The sequence below is a fragment of the Varanus komodoensis genome, unplaced genomic scaffold (assembly GCF_004798865.1).
Source record: "Varanus komodoensis strain SLA01 unplaced genomic scaffold, ASM479886v1 scaffold4, whole genome shotgun sequence".
NCBI classification, from domain to species: Eukaryota; Metazoa; Chordata; class Lepidosauria; order Squamata; family Varanidae; genus Varanus; species Varanus komodoensis.
This window is the reverse complement of record NW_025335941.1, coordinates 43,664,311-43,692,002: the sequence shown is the minus strand read 5'-3', so window position 1 is coordinate 43,692,002 and position 27,692 is coordinate 43,664,311. Positions and strand designations below refer to the sequence as shown.

Genomic DNA, 27,692 nt, shown 5'->3' with positions numbered 1-27,692 from the left:
AGATAGGGATTTCAGTCAATTAGGAATGTACAGGTTTTGGTACTTCTCTTTTGTCTGCTTTTTGCTGTATGTCTGGTACATTTCATTTGGTTGTTTGTTCATTGATGGAATCATTTTTTTAGATTGGGAATTTCATTATGCATATGCTATTACATTAGTATTAATGTGAATTAGTCCATGTGTACAAGGGCACATCTCTGCCCCAAAAGTGAAAAAGCAGTTTACAAGTCCCCAGAAATCATATGTCTCAGAAAAAGTCGTTGACTGTGGAATCCTCAGAGTGTGCACATAGACATTTGACTCATTTTAATCCTTCACATATTTCTTCAACATTGGCAGTAACAATTGCCTTTTTCAACAAAATTCTTATTGCAACTGTGACATTTATCCAGGCTGGAAGAATTGGGAAGTCATCTCAGTCTTCAGTGGCTTTTATGGCAGTAGATTACTATCTCATCAGTAGCATGCAGAAGATATTTTAGTACCTTTCTAGCTGTTTTCCCTGGATTGAAAAACCTTAAAACACTGTGACTAGTTTGCATGTAGTGACTTATGTAACAACACTGGATCATTTAGAGACTAACTTAGCAGCTGACTCCTGATTTCTTGCAGGCAATGCACTTGAGCTTTCCTACTCGTGCATGGTAGCCAGTGGGTTGTTTGACTTATAGGTTGTCATGCATGAATAAAAGAGACCTGGTATACCGCTTGCAACAAATAATAGGTTCACTGTTGTTATGTTTAGCTCCTAAATGACCTAATGCCCAAGGTTGACTTGTCAATCTGAACAGGCTATGAATGGGCTTGATCATAGGTTGTTGAGTAAAAGAAATGGCAGGCACATAGGAGACAGCATCCTGTTTATCCCTGGTAGCCTGCAGGTTATTTAATCCATGGACTGTTGCTGAGAGCAAACCCTATAATTTTGTGAGCAGTAAAACCATAATTGCTTTGTTCTGCTGTAAATCTGATAGAGTAATTTGAAAATGGAAGCTGGGCTGTTTTTGTTGGTTTGGTCTAAAGCAAAAAACAAGCTTGACAATGTTAACAATATTTAGGCTGCAGTTGCTTTATAACTATAACATATTTGAAGTCAAGTGAAGAACTTAACATTTGTGTTCAAGTTCATCTTGCTATGTATTCTTTGTGCATTTTAATCATACAACTAACAGCTTTTGTTATAATTTGGAGTGCTGGCAAGTTGCATTTTTTAAAAAAAAACTGGGGACTTCTCTGTTTATCCTGGTACTTTTAAAATGACTTCAGAACTGACTTGAGTAATATAGCTATGCAATAGTACCTTTGCATGGGTAAAGTGAGAAACTTTAAAAAGACCTTGTTACTTACTCTTGCAGGTGCTTTCGTTTACACACCCTATCTCATTCCATTCAGCTGAAACTTTTGAATCCCTCCTGGCTTGTCTGAAAATGGATGATGAAAAGGTAGCTGAAGCTGCATTGCAAATTTTCAAGAACACAGGAAGCAAAATTGAGGAGGACTTTCCACACATCCGATCGTGAGTTAAAGACTGTACTGTCAGGCATTCTGTATACTAAATAACATTTTAGGAATACTGGGCAGAATTTACCTCTTTCAGAAGTCAGTAATGAAATGACATTTATTTTCATAGGGCTTACTTTCATTGATTAATTTTAGTAAATTGCAGTTAGAAAAGTGTATAGTCATGCAGTTTCTCAAAGGAGAATTTCTGCCACTCTAGCGAAGTCTTAGTGGTATCATTACTTTCTACTACAATTATTTGTGTGTGTGTGTGTGTGTGTGTGTGTGTGTGTGTGTAGGCATTCAAACTGTACTTTTATACAGGAATGGAATCACATTCACTTACCCTACCCCTTCCTTGCTTGCTTATTATGCATTCAACTTAATGTTTGAAAATAATCTTTGTACTTAGAGAACACCATTCATAGACCCAGACCATGAAATACATATATACTTCAGTTGAATGGATATTTACTTTCCTAAGGACCAGTTTGCACAATCCTTTTCCAAAACAAATTGGATCTGAAGCATGCACTATCATATTGAAACACTACATTTATACATGGATTTCCAACAGAACTGGCATGCCAGGCAAATGAAATCTTACTTCACCACAATGCATTGACTGAAAACAGACAGAAAGTATTGTTCAGATTGGACCTAGAAATCGCTACATCTTTTCACAATAGAAGAGATGTAGAAAAGAAATCAGTTGAATCATCCATTGCTTTTCACCCATGTGCACGTATGCCCATGTGTGCATCTGCACATGCACACATCAAAATAAACTGAACTGATGTTTATAGGTGTAGATATAGATAACATGTCTCACCTTAAATTGTTTGATTTTTATTTTTAAGCTCTGGTCATGTGGCTTGCACTGCTGGGTTTCTCATAGTCTTTAGTGGTACTCCTTACATACAAACTGCCTAGAATAAAAGTCCTTTTAGAAAGGCTAATTATGAACTTTAATAAAAAATGAAATGTTTCCTGTGCATATATGGAATTATGCTGAGAAACTAGAGACAATTCTGAAGATTGGTTACTGGAAGTACAAAACTACAACACTTCCATATACCTATAATATATTCAAAGAAATATGAAAGCTTCATTTGTGTTTTGAGATATTTTTGGCTTGCTGGGTTGTTATTGGCATTCAGGAGAAGAGCTGAGTTTTATGACTATAGATGAAAATTACAAAAAAATCTGTATGTATATATAGGCTTCATTCACACCTTTTTGCAAAAAAAAAAAAAACCTAGAACATTTGAACTGCTGCGTTTATAACAGTTATCTCTTCATATCGACTTTATGTTGCACATTTACACTTAAAAAATGAACTTTGTGATTTCAGAGCTTTGCTTCCTGTTTTGCATCATAAAGCTAAAAAAGGACCACCTCGTCAAGCCAAGTATGCCATTCACTGCATCCATGCAATATTTTCCAGCAAAGAAACACAATTTGCACAGATATTTGAGGTAATGAATATATTAATAATTAATAATGTTTTAAGTATATAGTGCTTTTCTATTTCTCTGAGTCCTTTTAGTAACTGATTTATTCTGTGAAGTGTGCCAGAAAATAAGCAAGTTAGCCCGCATGTTAACATATTTAAAATGCTGTTCCTGAAGAACACTTGGACTGCAGTAGCAAATTCAGTTCATTGTTTCCAGCAATGGAAACTATTTTAATTTTTTGCCTTAAGTTGCTAGTTAAAGGCACATTGATCTCAACATTTACTATCCAATGTTTTTATTTATGTTTTAGCCACTGCATAAGAGTCTTGATCCAAGCAATCTTGAACATCTGATTACACCTCTGGTTTCCATTGGCCACATAGCCTTGTTGGCACCTGATCAGTTTGCTGCTCCATTGAAATCTTTGGTAGCCACTTTCATTGTTAAAGACTTATTAATGAGTGACAGGGTAAGTTTTTAAAAATTGTGTCTTTATTTTTTCAGTAAGAATTAAAATATAAAAAATAGTAGAAATATGTTTTCTTCATATTATCCAGAGAAAGATTCTTAGTGGTATATAAGTATGACAAATAAATAAAAAGAAATCTGCTGCTATCACTGTGTATTTCTACTAATGGACAAGCTGAGAATTAGTCTTTAAAAAAGAATATCTGTCCCTGAATGTGTGCACATCATTCCTTCCAAACAGAAACTCAGACAGAAAAGCCAGGTGCAACTATCAATTTAATTTCACAGAGGATGTAAATAACATCTCAGCTGGATAATCAAAGTTGAAAGTTTTAATATTTTAAGGGACTTTGATTTTCCCAAAGTACTTGATTTTTATTGAAAAAAGAAGTATTTATGCTATATCAATTTTATATTGGCCACCTAATGAGAAAAAGGGACTCACTGGGGAAGATCCTGATGCTGGGAACAATTGAAGACAAAAGGAGAAGGGGATGGCAGAAGTTGAGGTTCCTGGATGGGACGAATATTGTCCATGGGGTTTCAGAGAGTCAGGCATGACTTCGCAACTGAACAACAACATACACCAAGATATAAAACAAGCCTGATGTTGTGTCAGATAAGTTATGATAAATTACATATAAGCATAAGGCATGAAAGCCATAGCAATATTTTTTTTTTCAGATGCCAGGCAAAAAGACAACTAAGCTCTGGGTGCCTGATGAAGAAGTTTCTCCTGAGACTCTTGTAAAGGTGAGTCAGATAAATCCTGGTTTTGCATATTTATGTTGACTGCAGCATATTTCCAGCTGTCTAAAATACTGATTTTTGCAACTCTTGCCAAGCAGTTCACTCACTGCTTCCATGTACCACAGCCTAGCTTCAGATGACATTACTCTTCATGGGTCCAACAATCCCTACAAAAAGCCATAGGTTGCCAGGTCAGCTTGTTGCCCGCAAAAAAGCTATCCTGCAGAAAGTAATACAGGTTCACACAAGACAACCTGCTATGTTTAGTTACCTTGATGGGTTGCCCATTACTTGTAAACCCTGTCATTGGGTTTGTTCAGTTCTTCTTTAACCCTGTAAGGAAAAATCTTTGACTCTGTGTGCATGTTCCTGAAAATGATCCATTAGAAGGGTACCTTTGTTGCAGTTTATATTACTTTTGTCAACAGCAGTGGGGGCCAGATTTGTATGGTCCAGGAACCAATTGACAGCAAGCTAAATTTGTCACTTTTGGGTGATTTTGGACCGGTCCCAGACTCTCAGCCCAACCTCCCATACAGGGTTGATGTTGTGAAGATGAGATTGAGAGGAGGAGGAGAATTATGAAAGCTCCCTTGAGTTCCTTGAAAGGAAAAAGAGCAGAATATAAATATAATAAATAATAGTGTCCAGAACTGCAAACTTTGTTAGTACAGCCAACCGCTTGTAATGTAGAAGCAGTGACTCAGGCTGATGTGGACTGCATTTGGCTGCATGTTGCTCCTCCCAATCTAGTAAGTTAATGATTGTTGGAAGGATGTATCTCAACAGCTATTGCTAAAGTAAGTCTTTTAGGGGGTTTTCAGATTGTCAACTTGCAATAGCTCCAGTGATGAAAACACTGTAGAATGCTCATGTAAAAAGTTTTTAGTTAGTTTGGAAAAACTAACATATAGCTTAAGTGCAAATATCTTAGTAGTACACGTAACAACAAAATAGGTGCTCTTGTAATTAGTCACTTTCAGGGATGTGCATACTTGCTATGAGATCAGGGAAAGGGGACCTCTGTACAAATGTGGACCTCAAGACCTCAGAACTGGCTGACAGACTTGGTAGAGTGTAGGTAGTACTTTAAAAACTTTTGAAAGTGGAATCTGAACATTATTTCCAATGGTTAGCAAGTAGGCCTTTCTTATTAAGCTGTGTGTCGTGGCTAGAAGAAGCAGAATAATGATGTAAAGTAAGGAATTGAGCACATGTTGAGGACCAGTGTGATATGGCGGTTAGAGTGCTGGACCTGGGTGATCTGGGTTCTAGTCCTCATTCAGTCATGAACCTCACTGGGTGACATTTGGTTAGTCTTTTAATTTCTGTCTAACCAAACTCACATGGTGGTTGTTGTGAGGGTAAAATGCATCTGTGTGTGCTTCCTTGAGCTCCTCACAAGAGGAAAAATTCAAGAGATAAATGTGCCATTGTTGTCATCTACTAATTTATGGCAGTCATGGAAGCCAGTTCCTGCTTCAAAGTTTAACTTATACCGTCATGCACTGGAACCTAAGGATATGATGGGGAAGGAGCAGATGATGTAGTAATATTACACATCAGATGTCCCGTTTGACACCATTGTTGAGGTCTCCCTGACCCCAGCCCCACAGCTGTATATGTGTCAGAGATTGACATTTCGTATATCCAATGAATCAGACAACTTCCGTGAAATCTTGCATCAGATATATAAAAGTATTAGTTGTTAAGGAGCCGCAAGACTTTTTCTTGATTGTATTCTTCATGTATTATTTATTAACATTTCAGATTCAGGCCATCAAGATGATGGTTCGATGGTTGCTAGGAATGAAGAATAATCACAGTAAATCAGGAACCTCTACCCTGAGGTTGTTAACAACAATATTACACAGCGATGGAGACCTGACGGAACAGGGGAAAATTAGGTATATAAAACAATTACTTTAAAACAACACTTTAAGCCGTTGATGCAAGAAGAAAGCATGTTACAGTTCAATTGCAGAGATACATGCAAAACAGAACCGGCTTGTGCGTTGCTGCTCATATGTAGAGTGATTCTAGATTCATTTCAAGAAAGATGACTGACATTATCAGAGAATTGACCCACCTGTTTAGTTGCACATGGAGTTGTGGTTTCCAAACCCTGGAGATGCTATACTTGGCAGATGCTATACTAATTTTTACTCCTTCTTTTCTTTCATTTTTTTCATGTATAATTCATAAAACTATAAACCAGGATATTAAACCACAGTTCTTGGCTCATTCTAAAGCTTTTGGATACAGTGGAACCTACAGTTAATTAGAGACTCTGTAGGTTATTCATGGCAAGAAGGAGCAATCAGTTTGTGTGCCCAGGCAAAAATGTTCATGCTTTTCTTACCTTAATAACCTGAGAATATAGTTGTTCTGATGCTTCCACTTTCAGCAGTATCATTTGTTCTGGACAGGTTGACATGAAAAATGTAGTGCAATGCAAATGTGATGTTGCTTCTATAAAATAGTTTACAATTTTATACTAATTAGCCCATGTCCTTCTGTTTACTTTTCAGCAAACCTGATATGTCTCGTTTGAGGCTAGCTGCTGCTAGTGCTGTTGTGAAGCTGGCACAGGAGCCTTGTTATCATGAAATCATCACATTAGAACAGTATCAGCTGTGTGCACTAGCCATTAATGTAAGGAAACGGGGGTGGGTTGCTATCTCTGCATGCTCTAATTATCCATAACATGAAAGTTAACATAATCATAAACACTGTAACATATATAGTGAAGTATATTTGTTTTTACATTTTCTCATGCAGGTATTAAGTAGTCATGTTTGTACAAAATGTATTTTCTTTCTTTCAGGATGAGTGTTACCAGGTTAGGCAAGCATTTGCCCAGAAACTTCATAAAGGCCTATCAAGGCTACGGTTACCTCTGGAGTATATGGCTATTTGTGCATTGTGTGCAAAAGACCCAGTAAAAGAGAGAAGAGCTCATGCAAGACAATGCCTAGTGAAAAACATAAATGTGAGACGGGAGTATCTAAAACAGCATGCAGCTGTTAGTGGTAAGAAATCAAGGAGAAGAAGTGAAGGCATGTAGCCTGCATTATAACTGCCACAATTGCATGTGGCCAGGGTTCTATATTTGGTTGTTGTAAGATGCTATGAGTTGAAAAGTTTCTGGAAGCTTCTGCTGTTTAAAACGTAGTACTGAATTTACTTATGTAACTTTGGTCTTTTCACCAATTGTGTACTGTGAATATATCCCAATAGGCTGCTAGTCATGTCTGCCTGGGGGCTTTTCTACTTAACTCCAGATATGTGGCACCTGACTCTTTATACCCAGTGGTGTAAGCATGTATTCCACTTATGTGGAATACATAAAGCACAATTCTCTTAATTACATGATTTGTTCCTGGTCTGAGCCCCAATGTTGAAAATTGGTCTTAAAATTGTCCTAAGGCCAACTACTGAGTTCATGACAGAGGCAAGATCTGTTGTTCAGTTCTTAGGCAGCACACTCAGCTCACAATATGTAAAGTTAAGTTTATCCAAGAAAAAAGTGTAGAAGACAAGAAAAGAAGCCCATGTGGCTCCACAAAAAGTTAAGTGACAGTCTGAAAGGAAAATAGAACATGTACAGGAGGTAGAAGCAGGGTCAGGCCACAAAAGCAAAGTATAAACAAATAGCAAGGAATTACAGGGACAGCATCAGGAAACTAAAGCAGGAAATGAACTGAGACTAGCAAGGGATACTAAAAACAACAAGGAACCATTCTTTAGGTGCTTTCTTCTTCAAAACAAAAGATATCTGAAAGAGAAAGGCATCCAACTACTTAAAGTGGATGGCAGGGTGACAAATGAGGAAAAGGCAGAGATGCTCAGTTCCTATTTTGCCTCAGGCTTTCCCCACATAAAGATCTACAGCGAAGAGAAAGTACAGACTGAAAGTGAGGGATGGCAGCCCAAGATCAACAGACAAACGGTCAAGGAATATCTAGATGGAATAAACCTGTTCAAATCTCCAGCGTCCAATGAACTCCATCCCAGAGTCATAAAAGAGCTAGCAGAGGCACTTTCAGAAACATGGTCTATTATTTTTGACAGAAAACAGGAGAAGTGCCAGATGATTGGAGAAGAGCTAACATCCCCAACTTCAAAAAGAGAAAAAAGGTGAATCTGAGAACTACAGAGTACTTGGGTGCTACAAGGTTTAGTCTTAGGCCCAGTGCTCTTCAATATCTTTTATTACTAATTTAGATGAGGAAGCACAAGGAACAACAATCAAATGTACAGATTATACAAGACTGGGTGGAATAATGAACATCTTAAAAGACAAGAATGAAGATCCAGGGTGATCTTGAAAAGCAACAGAATGCGATTCAGTAGGGACAATTGCCAAGTCCTCCATCTAGGAAGAAGAAACCAAATGCATCAATACAAGATGGGGAATGTGTGGGTCAACAGAATGTGAAAAGAAAACCTTGAAGTTACTGTGGATAACAGGATAAACATAAGCCAGCAATGCAGTACAGCTGCAAAAAAGGGCAAATGCTATTTTGGGAAGCCTTAATAGAAGTATTACTTTCCCAGATGTGAGAAGTAATAGTTCCCCTATACTCTTCACTAGTCAGACTTCCTATAGAATACAGTTCTGGGCAGCAAGATTTTAAGAAAGATGCAGAAAAATTAAGAGTCCAGAGGAGGACAACAAAAATGATCCAGGGTTTGGAAGCATTGCTCTATGAGAAGAGACTGAGAGAACTGGGCATGTTCAGCCTTGAGAAGAGAAGACTTGACAGTGGACATGATATCAATTTATAAGTATCTGAAAGACTGTCACAAAGAGGAAGGATAAGACCTCATCTCACTCATACCAGAGTGTAGGGCATGGAATAATCATCTCAAGTTGTGACAAACCAGATTCAGGCTACATAGCAGGAAAAGTTTTCTAACTGCCAGGGAAATAAAACAGTCAGACCAGTTACCTAGAGAGGTCGTAAACTCTCCCACACTAGCGACATTCAAAAAGAAAGTGGACAGTCATCTGAATGGGATGGTGTAAATTGGTGTCCTACAACAGCAGGGGGTTGAACCCAATGACCTTCTTGGCCCCTTCTAACTCTACTGTTCTGTTTGTGGCATTGAACTACTGAATTTTTCCACCAGATCTGTTTCTTGCCAGTTCAAAATTAGGTGCATATATGCTAATCTGTGTGGAACTATCTTCATGTGGTTGAAAATGCTTTATATTCTAATGCACATTTTATAAATAAATTGACAGTTTGGTACATGTTATTATTTTTTATCCCTCTTAATTTATATTTTCAGAGAAACTTTTGTCACTTCTACCAGAGTATGTTGTTCCATATACGATCCATCTTCTAGCACATGATCCTGATTATGTCAAAGTTCAAGATATTGAACAGCTGAAAGACATTAAAGAGTAAGACTTTCTAAATAGATCAAATACATTGTACAATTTAACGGTATGTGTCAGTTTGTAGTAATATACTGATTTGGTAATTTGTGTGAAATATTTAATGTGAGTAAGGGAGCAATTCTGCCAACATGTCCATAAGTACCCCCCCCCCCCCACAACTCTGATGTTTACAAGCACTGTACCATTTCTCTAATTGTCATTGCAATTCCTCCTATTCTGCATTTTTTTCTCTCATCTAGCTGTAGTATTCTTGAAGGGAAGAGGAAAGGAGGCTGGAGCAGCTTCAGGATAAATAATATTGTGACTTCTCCAGTTTCCCCTTCTTGGTCCTTTTTATTCTCAAACTATGTTGATAGGCCACAGAATTATTCCATAAGTCAGTTGTTTTTACAAGATACCATTTTTGGTATGCTGAACAGGAAGACAAATTAATTATTTTTAACTGTTCTGAACTGGATATTTTCTGGTGATTTGCCAGCCACATGTTTAATAAGGAATGTTTCTTTTAGGTGTCTTTGGTTCATCCTGGAAATACTGATGGCTAAAAATGAAAATAATAGTCATGCATTTATCAGAAAAATGGTAGAAAACATTAAACAAACAAAAGATGCTCAAGGACCTGAAGATCCAAAAATGAATGAAGTAAGTTGAATTAAATATTTAGACACTACAAATACTGCAGACGATAATCCTAGTTATTACACTCTATCAAGTTAGATGAATGTTTGATCAGTTCAAATCTATTTTGTCTGTTGTTCTCCTGTACGGTGCTTACCCTGTTTGAGAGGTTCAGGGTAGAAAACAGTTTAATTGAATTTTAATGAGTTACGGTGTTTATGATGGCTTGCAGAAATTGGCTATGCTTCTTTTAATCTCATGGGATCATTCTCTATATTTCAGAAACTTTACACAGTATGCGATATAGCAATGAACATCATCATGTCAAAGAGTACGACATATAGTTTGGAATCTCCCAAAGACCCTGTACTTCCAGCTCGATATTTCACTCAACCTGACAAGGTGAAGTTTGGCTTGTGAACTGAATGTGTTTATCTTTTAAGTTTTGTTGGAATTGAAAATAGCAACTTTCAGTGTCAACTCTTCTTTAATGTAAGTGTTAAATTTGTAACAAATTCAAAAGGGTAGCTATATCCTGCTGTAGTAAAACCAACCTTGTGGCATCTTTGAGGCAGTTAATTCTATTTGGCATAAATGACTACAATAAACTGTACTCTGAGCTATAATGAACTGTAGTTTCCAAAAGTTTATATGATGAATCTGGTATTCTTTAAGAAAATCTTCTTTAAAAAGGATATCAGAAATGGTAATAATATGACAGAAATGGTATTCTTAAGGTGCCACAGGGTAATTTATAATTTTTGTTTCACGTGTGTGCTACCCTAAGAAATAAATTTGATATTTTAAAATAAGTTTGCTGCTCTAGGTTTTTTAAAATACTGGTATCCCTAAAAAACTACTACAGAAACATTTAATTCTGACTGGCTTTCTTTCTTTTTTTTCCTTCCAGAATTTCAGTAATACCAAAAACTACCTTCCTCCAGAAATGAAATCATTTTTCACTCCAGGAAAGGTGGGCTTTTACAAAGATTTGTATAGCATCTACTCTTCACAAATAAATTTATTTGACCATAATAATATATTGCCCTAGCAACATTTTAAACTATGACTGTGGATGATATTGTAGGCTAGGACACCACTGTACTGTATTTTCTTAATTTAAAAAAATCTGCTGCTATTTAGTAAAGTACACCCAGAAAGGCTCACAATCTGTAATAATAAAAAATCTAAACACCTGAACAAGAGCATTGACAAGGTTAAAACTGTAGAGAAAAAACGCATGCAGAATACATTAGCTGGTATTTAAAAAACTGGTGGGGTGAGATGGTATAACTTAGCCTAGCACTGACAGTGTATAAGAGCTGGCACCACACACATTTCCACTGAAAAAGCAAGTAAATATGTAGAACCACAACTGGAAAGCACTTTATTAGTCACCACCTACCTAACTTTTTAGAGCAAGTTGAGGCAATTCTTATGCCATATGCAGCCTTCTGCCACTCAGCATGCCATCCTGGGAGCCCTGCTTAGTTTGCTTTGCATCCCAGCTGTGCTGTGGGGCAAAGATTGCTATTCTGGTGCTGCTAATATCAACACTAGGAAAACTGTCCTGTTTGAGGTTGAAAGAGGTTTTAAACTCCCTCCATCGATGACTAACCATCAGTCTTTAATTAAAGAGGCAACTATTTCTTTCCAGGTTGCCCTTGATTCTGTTAGCATCACACATTTCTGAATTACTGCTTTTACCAGCTGTCTCCCTTTTGTAATCCAGAACCTGTCTCTTAGCTGTGCTAGGGTATCACATAACCAATTGTGCATCTGTCTTTAATGTTGACACTGTATTTGTTGTTCAGTGATCTACTTGTGGATGCTGCTGGTCCAACCTTAGCTTTTTGTGGTCATTTTATGCACGTAAGTCCATAGCTGTCCAGGAAGACATTCACTTCAGCTAATTTTTACTCTGTAGGAATCTGACACATCAGCTATTTGACTTGTAGTTGGCTTCCAATTTCCATCTTCTCATCGATACCTTTTAGCATCAAAATTTTTATAAAATGTCACTGAAGTGCTACATTTGCCCACTGGAGTTTGTAGATATTGCACAAAATGCAGTGCTAAGTGGTTACTTAAAAGAACAAACATAACTTACTGTATTTCTTTAGTTCCATCACTGGACTCGTTGCATCCTCTGTATTGCAGCTGTCTTCCATAAAATTCAGGAGAGTTGATTTCAAGTTGAGAGTCCATTCTCGTAGAGGTAGTGTTGTCATCTAGCGTCCAGTTGAATTAAATCACTGGAACCCTTCCACCAAAGCTGATCTTGTTTCAGGTTCTGAATCTATTGCCCTGGATTGTCATTACCTGCACAGTGTGACAACTGACTGTTCATGTACCTAAGGTAGGCCACTGTGCTGTACATTTCTTTTTACTTTTTTACACAATTGCAACCAGTAATGGTCTGGCTACTGTACTGAGAAAATACCATCTTGATATGGTTGTTTGGATAATTTTCAGCACCAGTGATCCCAGTTGCAGGCCAGATCATTTGCTAATCATTCACCCCATTTGAGACCTTACTCACATAGGTGAGGAAAAGCATTACTCTGTGTTTGTAAATGGAGACAAGAATCCAGATAAAATCCAGATTAAAGATATGCACAGATGCATGTGGTACAAAACAGTCTGCATTTTTCCTGCTAGTAATTTATTTATTATTTATTTAGGGAACTTCTATGCCGCCCCATTTGCCAAAGTAATGAATTCTAGGAATGGACAGATTTCACAAGCAAACTCATATGCTTCCATGTTTCCCTTCAGAGCTTCAGATTTCTGAGTTGTTGGTTCCAGGGCCTGATTGGGCATTCTCAGGAGGGACTTTCATCTTGCCAGCATATTAGCAGTTCCTTAGAAGTAGTTTTCCATTTCCAGAGAACCACTCCTGTTGTCAGCAGCATTCATATAAATAGCATAAGCTTCACCTATCATGTCAGTTCCTGATATGAAATCATCAACATTCATTCATCTAGCTTTCTTTACTATTTTAGATGATGTCTTTATAGTGACTGCAAGCAGAAAATGGGTAGGAGAAGCACTCAATAGTAATCTAGTCATTTTTGGGATTCTTAATTCTACTTTCTTTATCCTCTGGAATCTTAGTGCATTCCAATTCCCTTTCAAGATCTTTGTAATGTCTGCAGGGAAGTCCACTGTGTATTGACAGAATTGGATCAGAATCCCAATCAAGCCTGTTTTCAGTTTTTGTCTGATTGATAAGTGAACAGTGACTGAGGGACAGCCCCTGTCATGGAACAAATATCCATCACTACTCTCAACTTTGTTGTTACCTGATTTTTTCTGATGGCATTATGAGGAAGTATAGAGGAATATCTTGGTCTTTTTACATACAGGATCATCACTGACATTGCGTCAAGTACTGTATCCATTCTAAATCTCTGAACAGCCTTCTTGGTTGTTAGGAAATTACTGCCTATGTCCGGTCAGAATGGTTGCCCTGGTATCCTCACATTGTATCAAATATGTATAGTATCACTTCTGAACCCTTTGCTCTCTATTTTTCACATAATGCCGGTTGTTTCTAATTTCTAATTTCAGTTATTGTGAACTGAAAGGTTTTTCATCTGTTAGCATCTTCACAATTCTAACTTAATTTGCACAGGAATTAAAGGCTGCTCTTAGGCCCTACAGCCTATCCAAAATTAATCTAATGTACTACTAGTTCACTTCTTATATGCTCCACTCAGCTTGATATGATTTTCTGATAAGCCTCTCTTCCAGTCAGAATGTCCTTGGCTTACTTCAGGAATGGTGACATCAACAAGTTGGAGATTTCCTTTTGCCAATTCTCACTACAGATAATCTGGAATTTTTATCATGACATAACTCATTTGGACTTTTTACAGTGCCTATAGCTCAATGTCCCTGTTTTCTTCCTGGAGACCCTGAAGCTTAATCTTGACCCTCTTTCATTTTCCAGCTAGTGGTCTTTGTTCCAAAAGTATAAATGGTTAGAACCTCTTCTCCATTCATACGGAGCTACAGTTCAAAGGCTTAGAGGCAGCCTCAATGGATTGTGTTCTAAATCAACAGTTGTCACTTTGGTGCTTTGATAAATGGAGGTTTCAGATTGATTCCAAAACTCTTGCCAGCAGCTGATACCTTCATAAAACCTCTCAGCAATTGATTTTGCAACTTTAACCATCAGGGATTGAGGGACCTGTCTTTATCCCTGAAGTTGAGTCACTTTCTGCTTTTTCATGAGTTGCTCTTATCACCCATGTCCACCATATGCTGGAACTTTCCATGTATTCTGTGCTGTCTTCATCTTTTTATGTACATTGCCAAGCTCAGTTCAGTTTCAATGTCCCAATTAAAGTTTATCTAGAATCTCTTCCTTTGCTGTGAGCTGGCAAATTGAGATACATTTGCATAAGGTTTGTAGAATGCACACTTTTGGGGGATAACACTTTAGTTGTCATTTTTTCAATCATATTCAGTTTGTGTTTATCCAGTGCCTCAGCCATTCTGTTCCTAACCTTAGACTGTAGTGTGTTCTTCTCTGGTTTCATTGCTAAAAAGTTGTAGAGCTGGTTCTGTGAAACAAGTTCTCTGGAAACTGTCATTTTTCTTTTCTAAAATATCCAGTATAAACCGAACAAATATTCTGCTGAATAGCCACGAGGAAGAACAGGCCTAACGATTATAACAAAAATGTATTGTGTTACTTTTATTTTTTAAATCTCTAAAAGTAAATCACATATGTCCAGAATTCATTTCTTTTTATTTTATTTTTTATTGGACACAATAAAAATACATTATAAAATTCAGTATACAAAATGTAAAACAGCTTAAAGTTCTAAAATCACAATACAAACTGGACATGTTAAAGCAGTTGTTTATATGTCAAATTTCAAAGAGAAAATACTCTTAGATAATTTAATAGTCAAAAGCTCCTAGAGCAAAGTAAGTTTGTTCATATTTTGCCATGTGTTGCCAGAGCAGAATCCATCTCCTTCTCAGTCAGTGAAACTGATAAAAGGTCCCTAAGTAAAAGGTCCCTAAATGTGTCAGTGTCTAGATGCTCTTTCAGATACTAACTTGCTGGGTCAGTTTCTCCAATAGAGCCAGGTTCCATACTTTCACATACCAGTTGCTCAAGTTAGGGATTCTGTCACCTTTCCAACTTTGGGCAAAAACTTGTCTAGCAGCCGACAATAGACAATAAGCCAGATTTTTTCCTGCAAATAGTCAATGTTGAGTTCATTAGTTTATTTTAGTTTCACTTTTCTGAGAAACTTATTCAACCTTTTAGAACTGGTGAACAAATCACTTTTTCTCCAGCACCTATAGATTTTCAATAAAAACGAGGACAATATCTAGAGACAGGTCTCCAATAAAAATCTGAATGCATGATCATGTACATTTAAGAAATATACTTTCTTTCAGTTATCTAGGTACAATTTGGATTGTGCTTGGATGCTTATTAGCAGCCAGTGAAGCAGTTTCAAAACTATCAAGATGAGTTCCTTAAGCCCATTTCTGGTTAGCAACTTAATTGCTCTATTCTGAACTAATACAAATTTCTGAAAAGTTGTCAAAGAATGCTCTGCAGATAACGAATTGCCATGAGGAGGTTAACAGGAATAGGCTGCTGTCACCTAGTCATCTCTGTCTTAGCTTGGTGGGGGATGCTATGGACCTGGAGACCACTGTGGCCTTCAGCAACAAAACAGGATCAGTCAGTATCCCTAGACTACATGCCTGATACTTTACAGATTTTTAGGAATATAACAGATTGCCAATCTCTTAACAAGTTTTGCATAATCTAAATAGTTTAAGTCAGGGTGGCACAGAAAATAAATGGACGATATAACTGTTCTATACTGGATCATATTCAGAAACATGCAGAAACTCTCTCTGCATGTCAACATCTTTATAATTTACTTTCTATCTTGAAAGGAGTCTGCACCCCTCCTCATTCTGCTTCATGGTATAGCAGAATGTTGTGGATCGTTCCTAGTTCTATTATATACTCATTGTAAAGTCACAGGCACAGAAAATATCTACATTATTTGCGCTACATTAAGTGCACATTCCTGTTAAAATTAGGAAATCTAATCTGATACCCTCCAGATGTTTTGGACTATTCCCATGATTCGTAAGCACTTGCCAAGTATTGGCTTAGGTTTATGGGATTTGGAGTAAAAAAAAAATAACTGGGGGGGAAAAGACCATGGATTTTGATACTATGCACAGTTAACTGAGCATACTAGGTAGGCCTTTGTAAGAACAACACAAGGGGCATGTTTAGATGGCTATATCATAATAATGGAAAGGCTGTCTTGGCATTACAGATGCTGTTGTAATTCTGCACTCCTTAACCTTTTGCTGTGTTGGCTGGGTTTGATGGGAGCTGAAGTTCAACTACATCTGGAGAGCTGCAAGTTCTCTACCACTGCCATATGATGCTTGCCAAAGGACTGTGCAAGATCACCTTCGTGTGATGTAGAGTCCGAATAGAATTAACCAGTAGGATATTAGCTAGACCATCAAGGAAGCCTCATAACAATGCAATGCAGAAGATTAGGTGGTTCTTCCTGATTCTTGCAATAAGCTTTCAGTTCTGGTGTGATCAGTGATCTGAGCAAATAAGGGCCCACCACTGAACTTGTCTTGCCTTTTTTAGCTTGCTTGTCTTAAATCAGAAACATCCAGCATCCAGTGTATGCACCATTTGTCTAACATTAAATTTTGCCTTGAAACAAATTTTTCAACTAAGAAGGCTGTGAGACTGAAGAATGTGTATACCACATATTTAAACTTGGTTTGTTACTTGAAGGATATATATTTAGGATTATGAATACCTAGGTTAAAATAGAAGCCTTTTTATTTTACAGCCCAAAGCAGCCAATGTTCTTGGAGCAGTTAATAAGCCTCTCTCATCAGCAGGCAAGCAGTCTCAATCTAAGTCTTCCCGAATGGAAACTGTAAGCAATGCCAGCAGCAATTCAAACCCAAGTTCACCTGGAAGAATCAAAGCGAGGTAAGTAATATAACAAAACTATTGGCCATGTTCAATGGTTACTAAATAAACTCTAGATAAAACACTGTATCCTCATATTGGCAGTATCCCAGATTAGTGCTATATTAGTGTTATTTCTAGAGTAGTGGCAGCTTTGCATTTCATGTAGCAAAATATACAGCTAATTAGCAAAAAGAGCTGGAAGTAACAGTACCTGGACTATAGCTGGCTTAAATGCCTACCTTTCTAGATCTGGTTGTGGTGTTTGGCTCTATTCTATTTATATTCGTGTGTTGCTGCCTTTTTGTTATTACATATTTATTTTCTGCTATGATCTTTGGGTGGTATATCTGTTAAATAAATGAAATTAAATCAGTACAAATGTTATTTGGCTCACTAGAATTATGTAAAAATAATGCACAGTATCTTAGCTAAGTTACAGAAGCACATAATGTGCCTAGTAAATTCATTTCAATGTTTTTATTTAAATACTAAGTTTTTCAATATGTTTTCTTATATTGCATTTTTATAATGCTCAATAGCTGGAACTCTCTGCGTGGTTCATAACATTTACAACAATAACATATAACTGCTTGATCAAGCATAATATAACTTTTAAAAGTTTAAAACTGTACTATAAATCAAATTAAAAGCCAGTGGAAGTATAAAAGGGTGATTAGGGCTGTGACAAATTCACCAGCCATACCAGCAGGAAAATATCCATGAGTCTCTAGAATTTATTAGCCACATTCACTAGCCTCTGTGAGCAGACCTTTTAAAAAGTCCCCTCTGCTTCTTGGGAAAGTAATATCTATATCTCAATAGCAAGTGATACAACAGTGACAAAGGGTTAGGTATTAATTCCACCCCTTGCTGATCACCATCCTCTTGAGCTGCAGTTGAGAAAATCAAAAGAAGCATGTATTTTTCCAGTGGCATTCAGCAATAACACCTCTAGGCTCAAGGGCAAACTAGTAAGGTGGTCTGGAACAATTTGGTTGGAAGAAGAACAAGAAGAGAAAGCAGACCTAAGATGCCCCTCAAACCCCCACTGGATTTTGCTGATTGTTTGATGTGAACTTAATCACCAACATGTGTTTGGATGATTCTTGATCTTCAGTAAAGATTCGCCTCCCTGCTTACTGTTTGTAAGCTTAATCCTCCCATACTGTTTGTTTTGACAGTATTAGTGTACTATTGGGGTCCAACAGTCCCCTTAAGTTGTACCTATAAATAAAGATACAATATCAAGCTTAGGAGATAAGGTAATGCTGACCATATGCAATCTCTGTCATCCTGCGTGGTTTGTGTTTGAATAATGCTTTGATGTTAATTTACTGTTGAAAGACCTAATAACAGTTTACTGCTGTGTTCCCCTCTGATGTTTGAAAGAAACAGTGAGAGCAGTTCTTCTGTTACGTAGTACAGCCTGAGGTAGAAATACTTTGGTACTGGGTTTTTGGGGGCAAAAGAAATAGGCAGCTATTTGACATAAAGCTGAAAAGTGGCATCATTCCTCACTCCAGGCATTGGAATTGTGTGGGCTCAGTTTAGTCTTTTCTCATATTGGTTATGTCTTTGATGAATTTATTCCTTTATCTTCTGTCATGTAAGTAAATGGCTATTTGCTCTTGTGGGGAAATAAACTTGAGGACAACATTACAGTGAGGACAGCCTTCCCTGTGTCCCTGCCACTTGATGGCCTAGTTTTTGTCCACACGGACTTAAAGTGATATGGTTTGTTCTAATGTTCGAAAGGCCTACCTGCCATAATTACGGCCATTTTGCTAGTGTTTAATAAAAGACAACTTAAGCAAGAGGTTTATAAAAAACACCTTTGGAAAATCGTTTTCTACTTAATTTGTTGCTTCAAGTCTTTGCCTGACACTGTTAATTTTCATGTTAAGAACAGCAGAATGAATATAGTTCTAATAACATTGAATATCTATATTGTAATAGACTTGACAGTACTGAAATGGACCACAGTGAAAATGAAGACTACACAATGGCTTCACCCTTGCCAGGAAAGAAGAATGACAAGAAAGATGACTCTGAAATTGTAAGCATGAATTAGATGAATTGTATCTTTTTCCAGTTAATTGTAACAAACATTAAATAAATAATATAGGACATACCATCCAGAATGCAGTCATAGATGTGATGGGTTACATATCAAGAGTCACAGTGATCTTCTGGAAAATCCAGTTTATGTTTACTAAAATGAATCTCTTAGAGTGCTTCTTTCATTGCCACAGCAGAATTAAATAAGTCATCCTTGTAATATAGAATTGTAAATTTATTCTATATTTCACCACTGAGTAACGAAGGAAGGAAAGACCTGCATTTGACATTGAAATATCCACTTCCTTTGTGTTATTTATTCTGGACTTGTGCTCAGTGTGTATATAACTTAGCCTCTGAGAGAATGAAAGTACAACTTTTAGGGTAAAAAATAATACTTTGGACTCATTTGGGGAATGACTTGCTTAATAGCAAATCTTTCTTTTATAAGTAGCATCTTGATATATTTGATGGGAGAGGTAATCTGCTCTTTCTCTCTTAGTCAGAGCTGGAAAAGCCCAGAGGTAGGAAGAAAATCATTACAGACTCAGAAGAGAAGTTGGGCATAGATGACCTGAGTAAACTGGGACAAGAACCTAAACTTAGAAGTGGGCAGCGAGGGAGAAAGAGAGTAGCAGCTATTTCAGAACCTGAAGAACCTCAGTGGCCAGATGAAAAGAGACTAAAGGAAGATGTCCTAGAAAGTGAAGATGAACAAAACAGCCCACCAAAGAAAGGAAGAAGAGGGCGACCTCCCAAGGCAGCTATGGGGGGCGCACAGAAAGAAGAACCAGCAGCAAAGTCATCTAAACGAGGTAGAAAAAAACCTACATCAGTTAAACCTGTAGAAGAAGAGGAGGGGGAGGAAGAGGAGGAGGAGGAAGAGGAGGAAGAGGAAGAAGAAGAAAGACAAATGGAAAATATAGAGCAGAAACCCAAAGGACGGCAGTACAAGACACCAAGAAAAACACAACAGAGGTATGTAGTTTGTAAACTGCACTCAAATTTCCACCTCTCATATGTCTTAAATTTGTCATAAAACTATAGTATGTTTCCCAAACAGATCTGAATCATCTGAAATAAGTACAGCTGAATCCAATCAGTCTACACCACAGAAAAAACGAGGAAGACCACCCAAAACAGCATCCTCACAGCCAAAAAAAGGGTAAGAAATATAAAATGTGTTTAAACATTTACCTCAGAAAATATAACCAAAACCATCAACTGTAAGACAGTACCCTTATTTCTTTCTAGGACAAAATAGCAAATCTGAACAGCTATAGCATACAGTTAAAAATACTGTATTAAATAAATGAATAGGGCTATAAAGTTGTTGGAAAATAAGAATACAGTATTGCTTAGATGTTCTCTCACAATTCATCTTTATTTACCTTGTTTAAACACAATGGGGCTCTTCACCTGTAATGGCAGCAAGCTGTAGGTTATTTATTTACTTATTTATTTAGGATTTTTCTAGGCTGTCCAGTCACTTTCATAGAAGTTTACTAAATAAGTAAATAAAAATAAATAAATCTCTGGATGGCTCACAACAATTTATAAATGCAACAATAAATAGTAACATCTGTATACAAAATAATAATAAATTAGATATCCCACAAGTGAAATATATAATTAATAAATAAAATAAGTTAGATTAAAATAATTCTAATAATAATTAATTTTTAAATCATTGAAATATTGGTTAAATAAAAAGGTCTTACCCTGTGCCAAAAAAACATATAAAGATGGCACCAGGCGGACCTCTCTGGGGAGCACATTCCATAGCCTGGGCGCCACTGCAGAAAAGGCCCTCCTCCATGTATGTTCTCTCCTAATCTCCTTCAAGGAGGGTTCCTGGAGTAGGGCCTCTGTTGCCAATCTTAGGGGGCAGAAGGGCATATGGGGAAGAAGACGTTCCTTTAGGTATCCTGGTCCAAGCCATTTAATTTAATTAAACCACAATTTGCCATGGCATGTGCTGGGTATGTTTTGCTGCTATTTTGTATCTTCAATTTCCAGTTAAGTTCATCAGAAGTAGCTAAATTATGTCCAAACCAAGAAACACTATAGATTAATTGTGGATTAAGCAACTTCGTTAAACTAACAAAGTTTAATCCATGATAATCTATTGACCTGGCTTAAATGAACATGGTGGCTTGCTTAAACTGTGATGATTGTGTGAACTAGTCCTCAGTGTCTCGGTTTGTATGTCCTATAGCAGCATCCAGTTATTCTGATTAGAATTAGAATATGCAAAATGGTGGCAGAATATGCCATGGCAAATCAGGGATTAGTTAACCCACAATTTACCACCATTACATGTGAACTGCATTAGTGCACATAGTAAACATTTGTTTTGTGGTTTTCCATTTTAGAAGAGGTGGACGGACAAAGCAAACTGCAAGTAAAGAAAATGAATCAAATGAAGAGATGGATGTATTTCAAAGTAGTTCTCCTGCTCAGGATATTTCCCAAGAAGTAACAATGGAGGAAGAGAAAGTTTCTACAGTCAGAGTAAGTAAATGTTACAAACTGTGATGTTTATATATTTATATTTCAGAATCTCATAGTTTAAAGTTTGAACAAAGTGCTATCAAAGACCTTATAAAGAACCCTGAAGAGAACTCTCATTTCTTTCCCTGCATTTACTGTGGGAAGTGAGACTAATAGATTTCATTGTGAGATAGATCAGCTGGTTGCATTTCTTCTGTCGTAGCAGAAGTGAGGAAAAGGGAAACATGAGTTATTTAATATGTCTCATGATAACTGGTTCTCAGCCTTTATCCAGGTACCTGTATTGATTGTGTAACAAATTGTCTGTAAGCATTGGACATATTCTTCGTTTTCTGGATTGTATCCAGTCCGATTGAAATTAACTTGCATCCAAATCCTTTATATGTCTATTCAGAACTAAGTCCTATTGGGTTCAGTGGATTTACTCCCAGGGAAGTGTCTATAGAACTGCAGTCTAATGTCCTGTCAAGCCCCTTTGAAATGAACAGGAAAAGGTTTTATGTACTGTTTTTTAGACTTTTCAGGAACTGGAATGTATTTAGGCAAATAATATTTTATTCATCCTACTCTGTCTGTAATCACATATTTATAAAGTATTTGTGCTGATTAGTTAGCCAGAATGTGAATGCATGGTTTGATGAAAGTTAAGCTATTAGCACTTTGCATCTGCACTCAAAACATGATTTGGTTCTTGATGGAGGCAGGGAATGAGTTTATAGAAAGCACTTGTCATGTGTTTATCCTTTTACCTCAACTTGGGCAGATAATTCTTGATTTGGTGTTTTTCTCAGGTAAGCCGGAGGACGTCCAAAAGGGAAAGGCGATGAACAAGCCATATTACCAGCTTTTTTAAGTGAAATCTTTGAAGAATGCTCTTACTATAAAGTTTCAGGCTGAAAAAAAGCTGTTGGTGCTCACAATGGGGTTGTTGAAGACAGTTAGACCAATCTCTATTTCTTGCCCCGGCTTTTGCATTTCCTAGGTCACAAACATAAGCCACACACATGTTAATATCATCAACAGTGGTTTTCTTTTTGTGAAGTGTAATGTGCGCTGGCTATATAGACACATGAACTAAAGAAACCGCCTGTAAATAATCCTTTTTTTAAATGTTTCTGACTTCTAAAGTGCTTGTATAGCTTTTACTGCGGCTTTAAACCTGACAATACCAGAACTGTTAGATTTATTGATTTTGAAAAAGGAAAAAAAAAAGTTAGAATGGATATCAAGCAATATCTGTCAGTGTCTGTGTTTTTTATTTTTCTTGACATTTAACTGTGAAAAAATCAGCTTGACAAAATAGTGACATTTTGACACTATTTGTTAGAAAGTAAAAGAAAATACATGGTCTCTCTTTCTTTATGTATCTAATCCAGTGTTTACCTTTGGCACCCATCTGTCTTCAGAGGTGCCAAATTGCTTTTGAATGATGTGGGATAAAATAAAACAGCAAGATGCAGATTTGTGAAAGAAGATTTCATTTTATGCAGCTCAGTATTGATAACCAGGCTCCTGGACCTCTCATGGCATTGAGCATTTAAAAAGGATTTAATATTTTAATTTTTTATGTGTTATTAAATAATGTAATGAGAGCCTATCCTCTTATTTTCCATATTAGCTTTTGTTAATCTGCTGTATCAATAAAATTCTGTAACTGAATTTTTAATAGTCTAGTATGTCAATGTGTATATTCCCTCCTGGACATTATATTCAAAAAGAGCAAATTATTACATTATAATATGAAACCTGATGCCCGAGCTTTAGTGAAAATGCAGGTTTTATTACCATGTAAAGTTAATTGGAAAGAAAATTTTATTGATGCAGTCTGTCTTTATAAAGCTGTTCTTTCTTCAGAGCCAAGTGTTTTGTATTTCACAGTGAGTTGCATGTTTATGAAAAAATGTAATGAAATTGCAATGTAATTTTTTAAAAGTCTTAATCTGGCTGTAGGATATGCTACATTGCCTCATGAGAAGAACCTTCTACCAAGAGTTTATTGTACTTTTTTTTGTTAATCATTTTTTATGTGGGAGTATGGGTAAGGGGAGGTGGGACTTAATAAGAACATGTTTTTATTTGAATGATCAGCTGCAAAAATATTTCAGTCAGGGTATTCAGAATATGTATGGAGCAAAAATTTGTCTTGCCTGTAAGTAGTTGAACATCTTCCTTAGGTACAATTACAAACCTAGGAGGAAACTACTTGAGGAATTGTTCTGTATGCAGTTTCACAAACTGTCTTTGAACCAAAATGTATAGGTTACTATTTATGCTTAGCCAGGCAAACTTTATAGTTTAACATGCTGTTTTCCTCCTGCTCACTAGAAGTACATGTGAGAGAATTAAATTTTAAATTATTAATATTTTATCTCATGGAATAATGGAACATTGTCATAAATTAACAGAAACATCTTTTTAAGTTATAATTCCAAGGGAATATAAGCTGGGGAAGGGTGAAACACTATGGTAATGTCAAAACATGTTTGCAAGTATATTTTTCAGAAGAAATTCAACTTTTTCTAAGCTTTTTTTTATTATATAGTTTGTATTTTTTTTTAATCAGCAACAGCAATAGACAAAGCCAAACAGTTTGTGTTGATCAAGCTGTTCTGCTTTAAGTGCTTTTTCTAATAGCTCTTTTAGCTAGTAATTATGATTCTTCAGCTGCCCTATATTTTTATGCCCATAGACTTGGGTAACAGCTGTCTAAAAACATTAGGTGAAGGTGGCTCAGTTGATGTCACCAAGAAATTTCCCTAGCACAAAGTAACCTCGATGGTTCAAAAGTTTAGCAGTGCAAATGATAGTTTTTATATCCTAGAAAAGAAAAAAAAAATAGAAAGGTAGTATCACATTTTCTTCACTGACAATTGCACTGACAACATTTATGGAATATATATCTAAGACCATTTTATACAAAGTATTGAAATGGATATTCAAACTGCTTGCAGAGTGTTGAAGATTTATTTGCATGAATATAGTTTGATCATATTTCCTTTAATATTGCTGCACATCAATTAATCATAAAATATTAATGTTAAATTTACTCTATAGTTTGGCAGTTTAAATGGTTATTTCTTCAATTATAATTTTTAATTGGGAAAACAAGTGCAGATGAAATAATGTTTATCCCATTTAGATTTTATTCTTCTCATACAAGTATAATGAGTATCTTATGTACTAACACTTTGAGATCTGCCTACAGTAGGTACAGTAAAATAATGTAAAAGAGAGATGATACGCTAAAATTCAGTTAGCGTGCTCTTCAATTATGTTCAGTTTATAGTATGTACTGTATAACATTAAACACTCAAATTGAACTCCCTCTCAAAAGTTCAAGTATGAAATTATTATAAGATTACGGTAAGTTGTCTTGCTGGAGTCTGCACTCAGTCATACTTTATATATCATTTTCTTGCTGCAGTGCAACAAGAAACTTACAGTGATCTGTGTGTGTATATACTTTTATTTTTAAATTGGCTATAACTCTGTGTGACTTAACTTCAAAGGCTGGTGATTTTTCTTCTACATTTATTTAGAATAGTTTCCAAAGATTCAAGTATATTTTAGAACTGTGGCAGAAAAGGGAAAATAATAATACATGTCTTTCTGTATGTGTTATTAATAGTGATGCTGCCACCCATCAATTGGGCTTCTGAATAGTTTTCCAGCAGTAGTAGGGAAATGAATCCTGATTCAAAAAAGTATATGTTTGTTACCTGATTGATAGTTTGAAATTACTTTGTGGAGTTGATAAGCTCACTGATTCTTTCTACCTTGCCATTTTGAGTTGCCTTGGGCCCCTGGAAGATACTAAAAATGAAATATAAAAATTGTGTTCAATTTGAAGACTCTAAATTGGGTATTTCTTCATCCTCAGCTCGAAAGGATGTTGGATTCCCTCATCTTACTGTTTGTGGAAATCTCCATGTAGTGGAGGAATTCTGATACCAATATAGCTTTCCAACAGAAAATGTTAGGAAATAGTGGTGGGTTCAAACACATTCTGTACTATCAAAACAACCAAATGAAAAATAAGACTGGTGCTGGGCATTAACTTTGAATCTCTTATATATGTCTAGTTCTCTGTCTTCTCACACACAACCCGCCCTTTCTTTCACCTATAGCCAGAATCTATAATGAATTCCAGGATTGCTTGAACCACAAAGTGGCTGTATACCCAAACTGACTGATTGGTTTTTTCCTATCAGTGTCCATAATAAGCCTGAATGTTTAGTGGTCTGATACTTAATCAGTGCTCCAGCATCTTCTCATTTGTCTTCCTATTGACTTTTCCCATCCTGAGAAAAACATGAATAAAGAGTTGATCTTATGAAATGCACCTTTTAGAGGCAAATTTGTTTCAATAAAGCATCAGGAACTCATTTTTGCCAGAATGATGGAAATTTGTTTTTCATTCTGCAGTGGATTTGTGCTATTATAATTTATATTCAGCAGTGCTTGTTTTGGTTGGCTTCAGGATTGTTTGCATTAGAGTACTGAGGGCTGCATAAAATTTAGCATGATGTAGAAATGATTTTTTCAGTAAGGTCCACTGATTTCAATGAGATTTACCCCAGGTAAGTAGATATAGGATTTGTTATCAATTCTAAATTTGCAATTGTGTGTTTGTCCATCTGTGGCTGTCTTGAGCAGGGACTCTCCTCCCTCTGCACATTCAAAGCAACAGACCTTTTGCAAGAATCTCTTTAGTCATCAGAGTATGCCAATAAACTCAATCACCACCAAATATATCTCTTAGCATGCACAGAACTGAATCTAAACAACTACTTCCAGATATCCTCCTTTTGAGTTTGTCTGGGCCCGATCCCTTTGAGAGGGCCTGTTTGGAAGTGGGCATGCCTTTTCTCAATTTGTCAAACTTGTAAGTCTGACTCCTTCTCCTGATGTTCACCATGGCGTCAAGAGTCATGCCAGCTTCGTCTGTCTCTGAGAGCTCCTCTCCCGTGTCCCTACCTGACAGCTGTACATTTTGGTTATTCTCAGAGTCTGCCAGCGCACTTGGGAACAGTGGCCTTGAGATAAGCATCTCCACTTCTCTCAGCTCAAAGTCTGAAGGTCCACTTTCCCAGGCTGCCTTCTGCCGCCAACCCCCACTTGGCTTCATTCTCAGATGCAGAGTCCAGGTTGGCATGACCGAAGAGTGCACACCAAGAACTGACACTCTTATTCCTAACAGTGGCATTTGTTGAGTTTGTTACTGTCCCCACAGAAAGGTCTTCCTTTGGTGCTCGGTAACTCGTCACCTTTCCCTATTTTATTTCTGGTTTCAGTTCTTGGCCTGTTCAGGTTTTGTTTTAGTGTATCAGAAACTGAAAATCCTGAGATGAGTCCTGCTCAGTCAGGCCAATGGGCACACAGGCCAGTAGTAGCTGATGTTTATAAGGCTGGGAATGAAGGTGCCCAAGGTAATTGTTCTCCCTTGTTTGTCTACAGAATGGTGTTTAGAGGTAGAATTGTGTCACCAAGATTGGGGAACAGAAGTCCAGGACCCCACTCAGCAGAATGAGCAATGAGCAAGGTTTCCCCAACTGCAGCAGGACTGACAACCATATTTTTAAGTAAAGAAAGTAATGTACATGCCATCTTGACCCTGTAAGGCTATTAAGTGAAGGGACTAAAATTACTGGAGGCAGCCAGGGTGATATACTTGTTTGCTTTTACCCATGTTATGCTAAAACATGATTCTGATCCATCACCAAAGTTCTGATCATTTAAGCTCTAAAGTATCAGTGCAGAGAAATTAGGAATGCTTTAAAATTTACTTTGAGCCCTGTAATCTTGTGACTGTTACTAGAGCTGTTGAGTGGGGAAGAAGGAAACAAGATAGTCTCTGGTTCTGATAAATATACAGAGCCCAAGGGATGTTGTGCTGTCAGATTTCATAATGAAG

General features: G+C 36.8%; 1 protein-coding gene across 3 annotated transcripts in view; it reads left to right on the top strand.

Moving 5' to 3' along the window:
• PDS5B (PDS5 cohesin associated factor B) overlaps positions 1 to 25,103 on the top strand; it is a 114,979-nt gene extending 89,876 nt beyond the window's left edge. For 2 of the 3 annotated variants that reach the window (XM_044441621.1, XM_044441622.1), the window contains exons 19-35: positions 1,356 to 1,516; positions 2,855 to 2,978; positions 3,268 to 3,426; positions 4,110 to 4,178; positions 5,946 to 6,082; positions 6,707 to 6,830; positions 7,003 to 7,207; positions 9,474 to 9,588; positions 10,095 to 10,227; positions 10,486 to 10,605; positions 11,114 to 11,176; positions 17,079 to 17,224; positions 19,163 to 19,262; positions 19,767 to 20,242; positions 20,328 to 20,429; positions 21,640 to 21,778; positions 22,570 to 25,103. In XM_044441621.1, the coding sequence (XP_044297556.1) occupies positions 1,356 to 1,516; positions 2,855 to 2,978; positions 3,268 to 3,426; positions 4,110 to 4,178; positions 5,946 to 6,082; positions 6,707 to 6,830; positions 7,003 to 7,207; positions 9,474 to 9,588; positions 10,095 to 10,227; positions 10,486 to 10,605; positions 11,114 to 11,176; positions 17,079 to 17,224; positions 19,163 to 19,262; positions 19,767 to 20,242; positions 20,328 to 20,429; positions 21,640 to 21,778; positions 22,570 to 22,605 (2,409 nt within the window). In that variant the 3' untranslated portion in view covers positions 22,606 to 25,103. Of the gene's footprint in view, positions 1 to 1,355; positions 1,517 to 2,854; positions 2,979 to 3,267; positions 3,427 to 4,109; positions 4,179 to 5,945; positions 6,083 to 6,706; positions 6,831 to 7,002; positions 7,208 to 9,473; positions 9,589 to 10,094; positions 10,228 to 10,485; positions 10,606 to 11,113; positions 11,177 to 17,078; positions 17,225 to 19,162; positions 19,263 to 19,766; positions 20,243 to 20,327; positions 20,430 to 21,639; positions 21,779 to 22,569 lie in introns of those variants that run through there. The other variant, XM_044441623.1, reaches the window with a different exon arrangement.
• Positions 25,104 to 27,692: the final 2,589 nt, after the last annotated feature.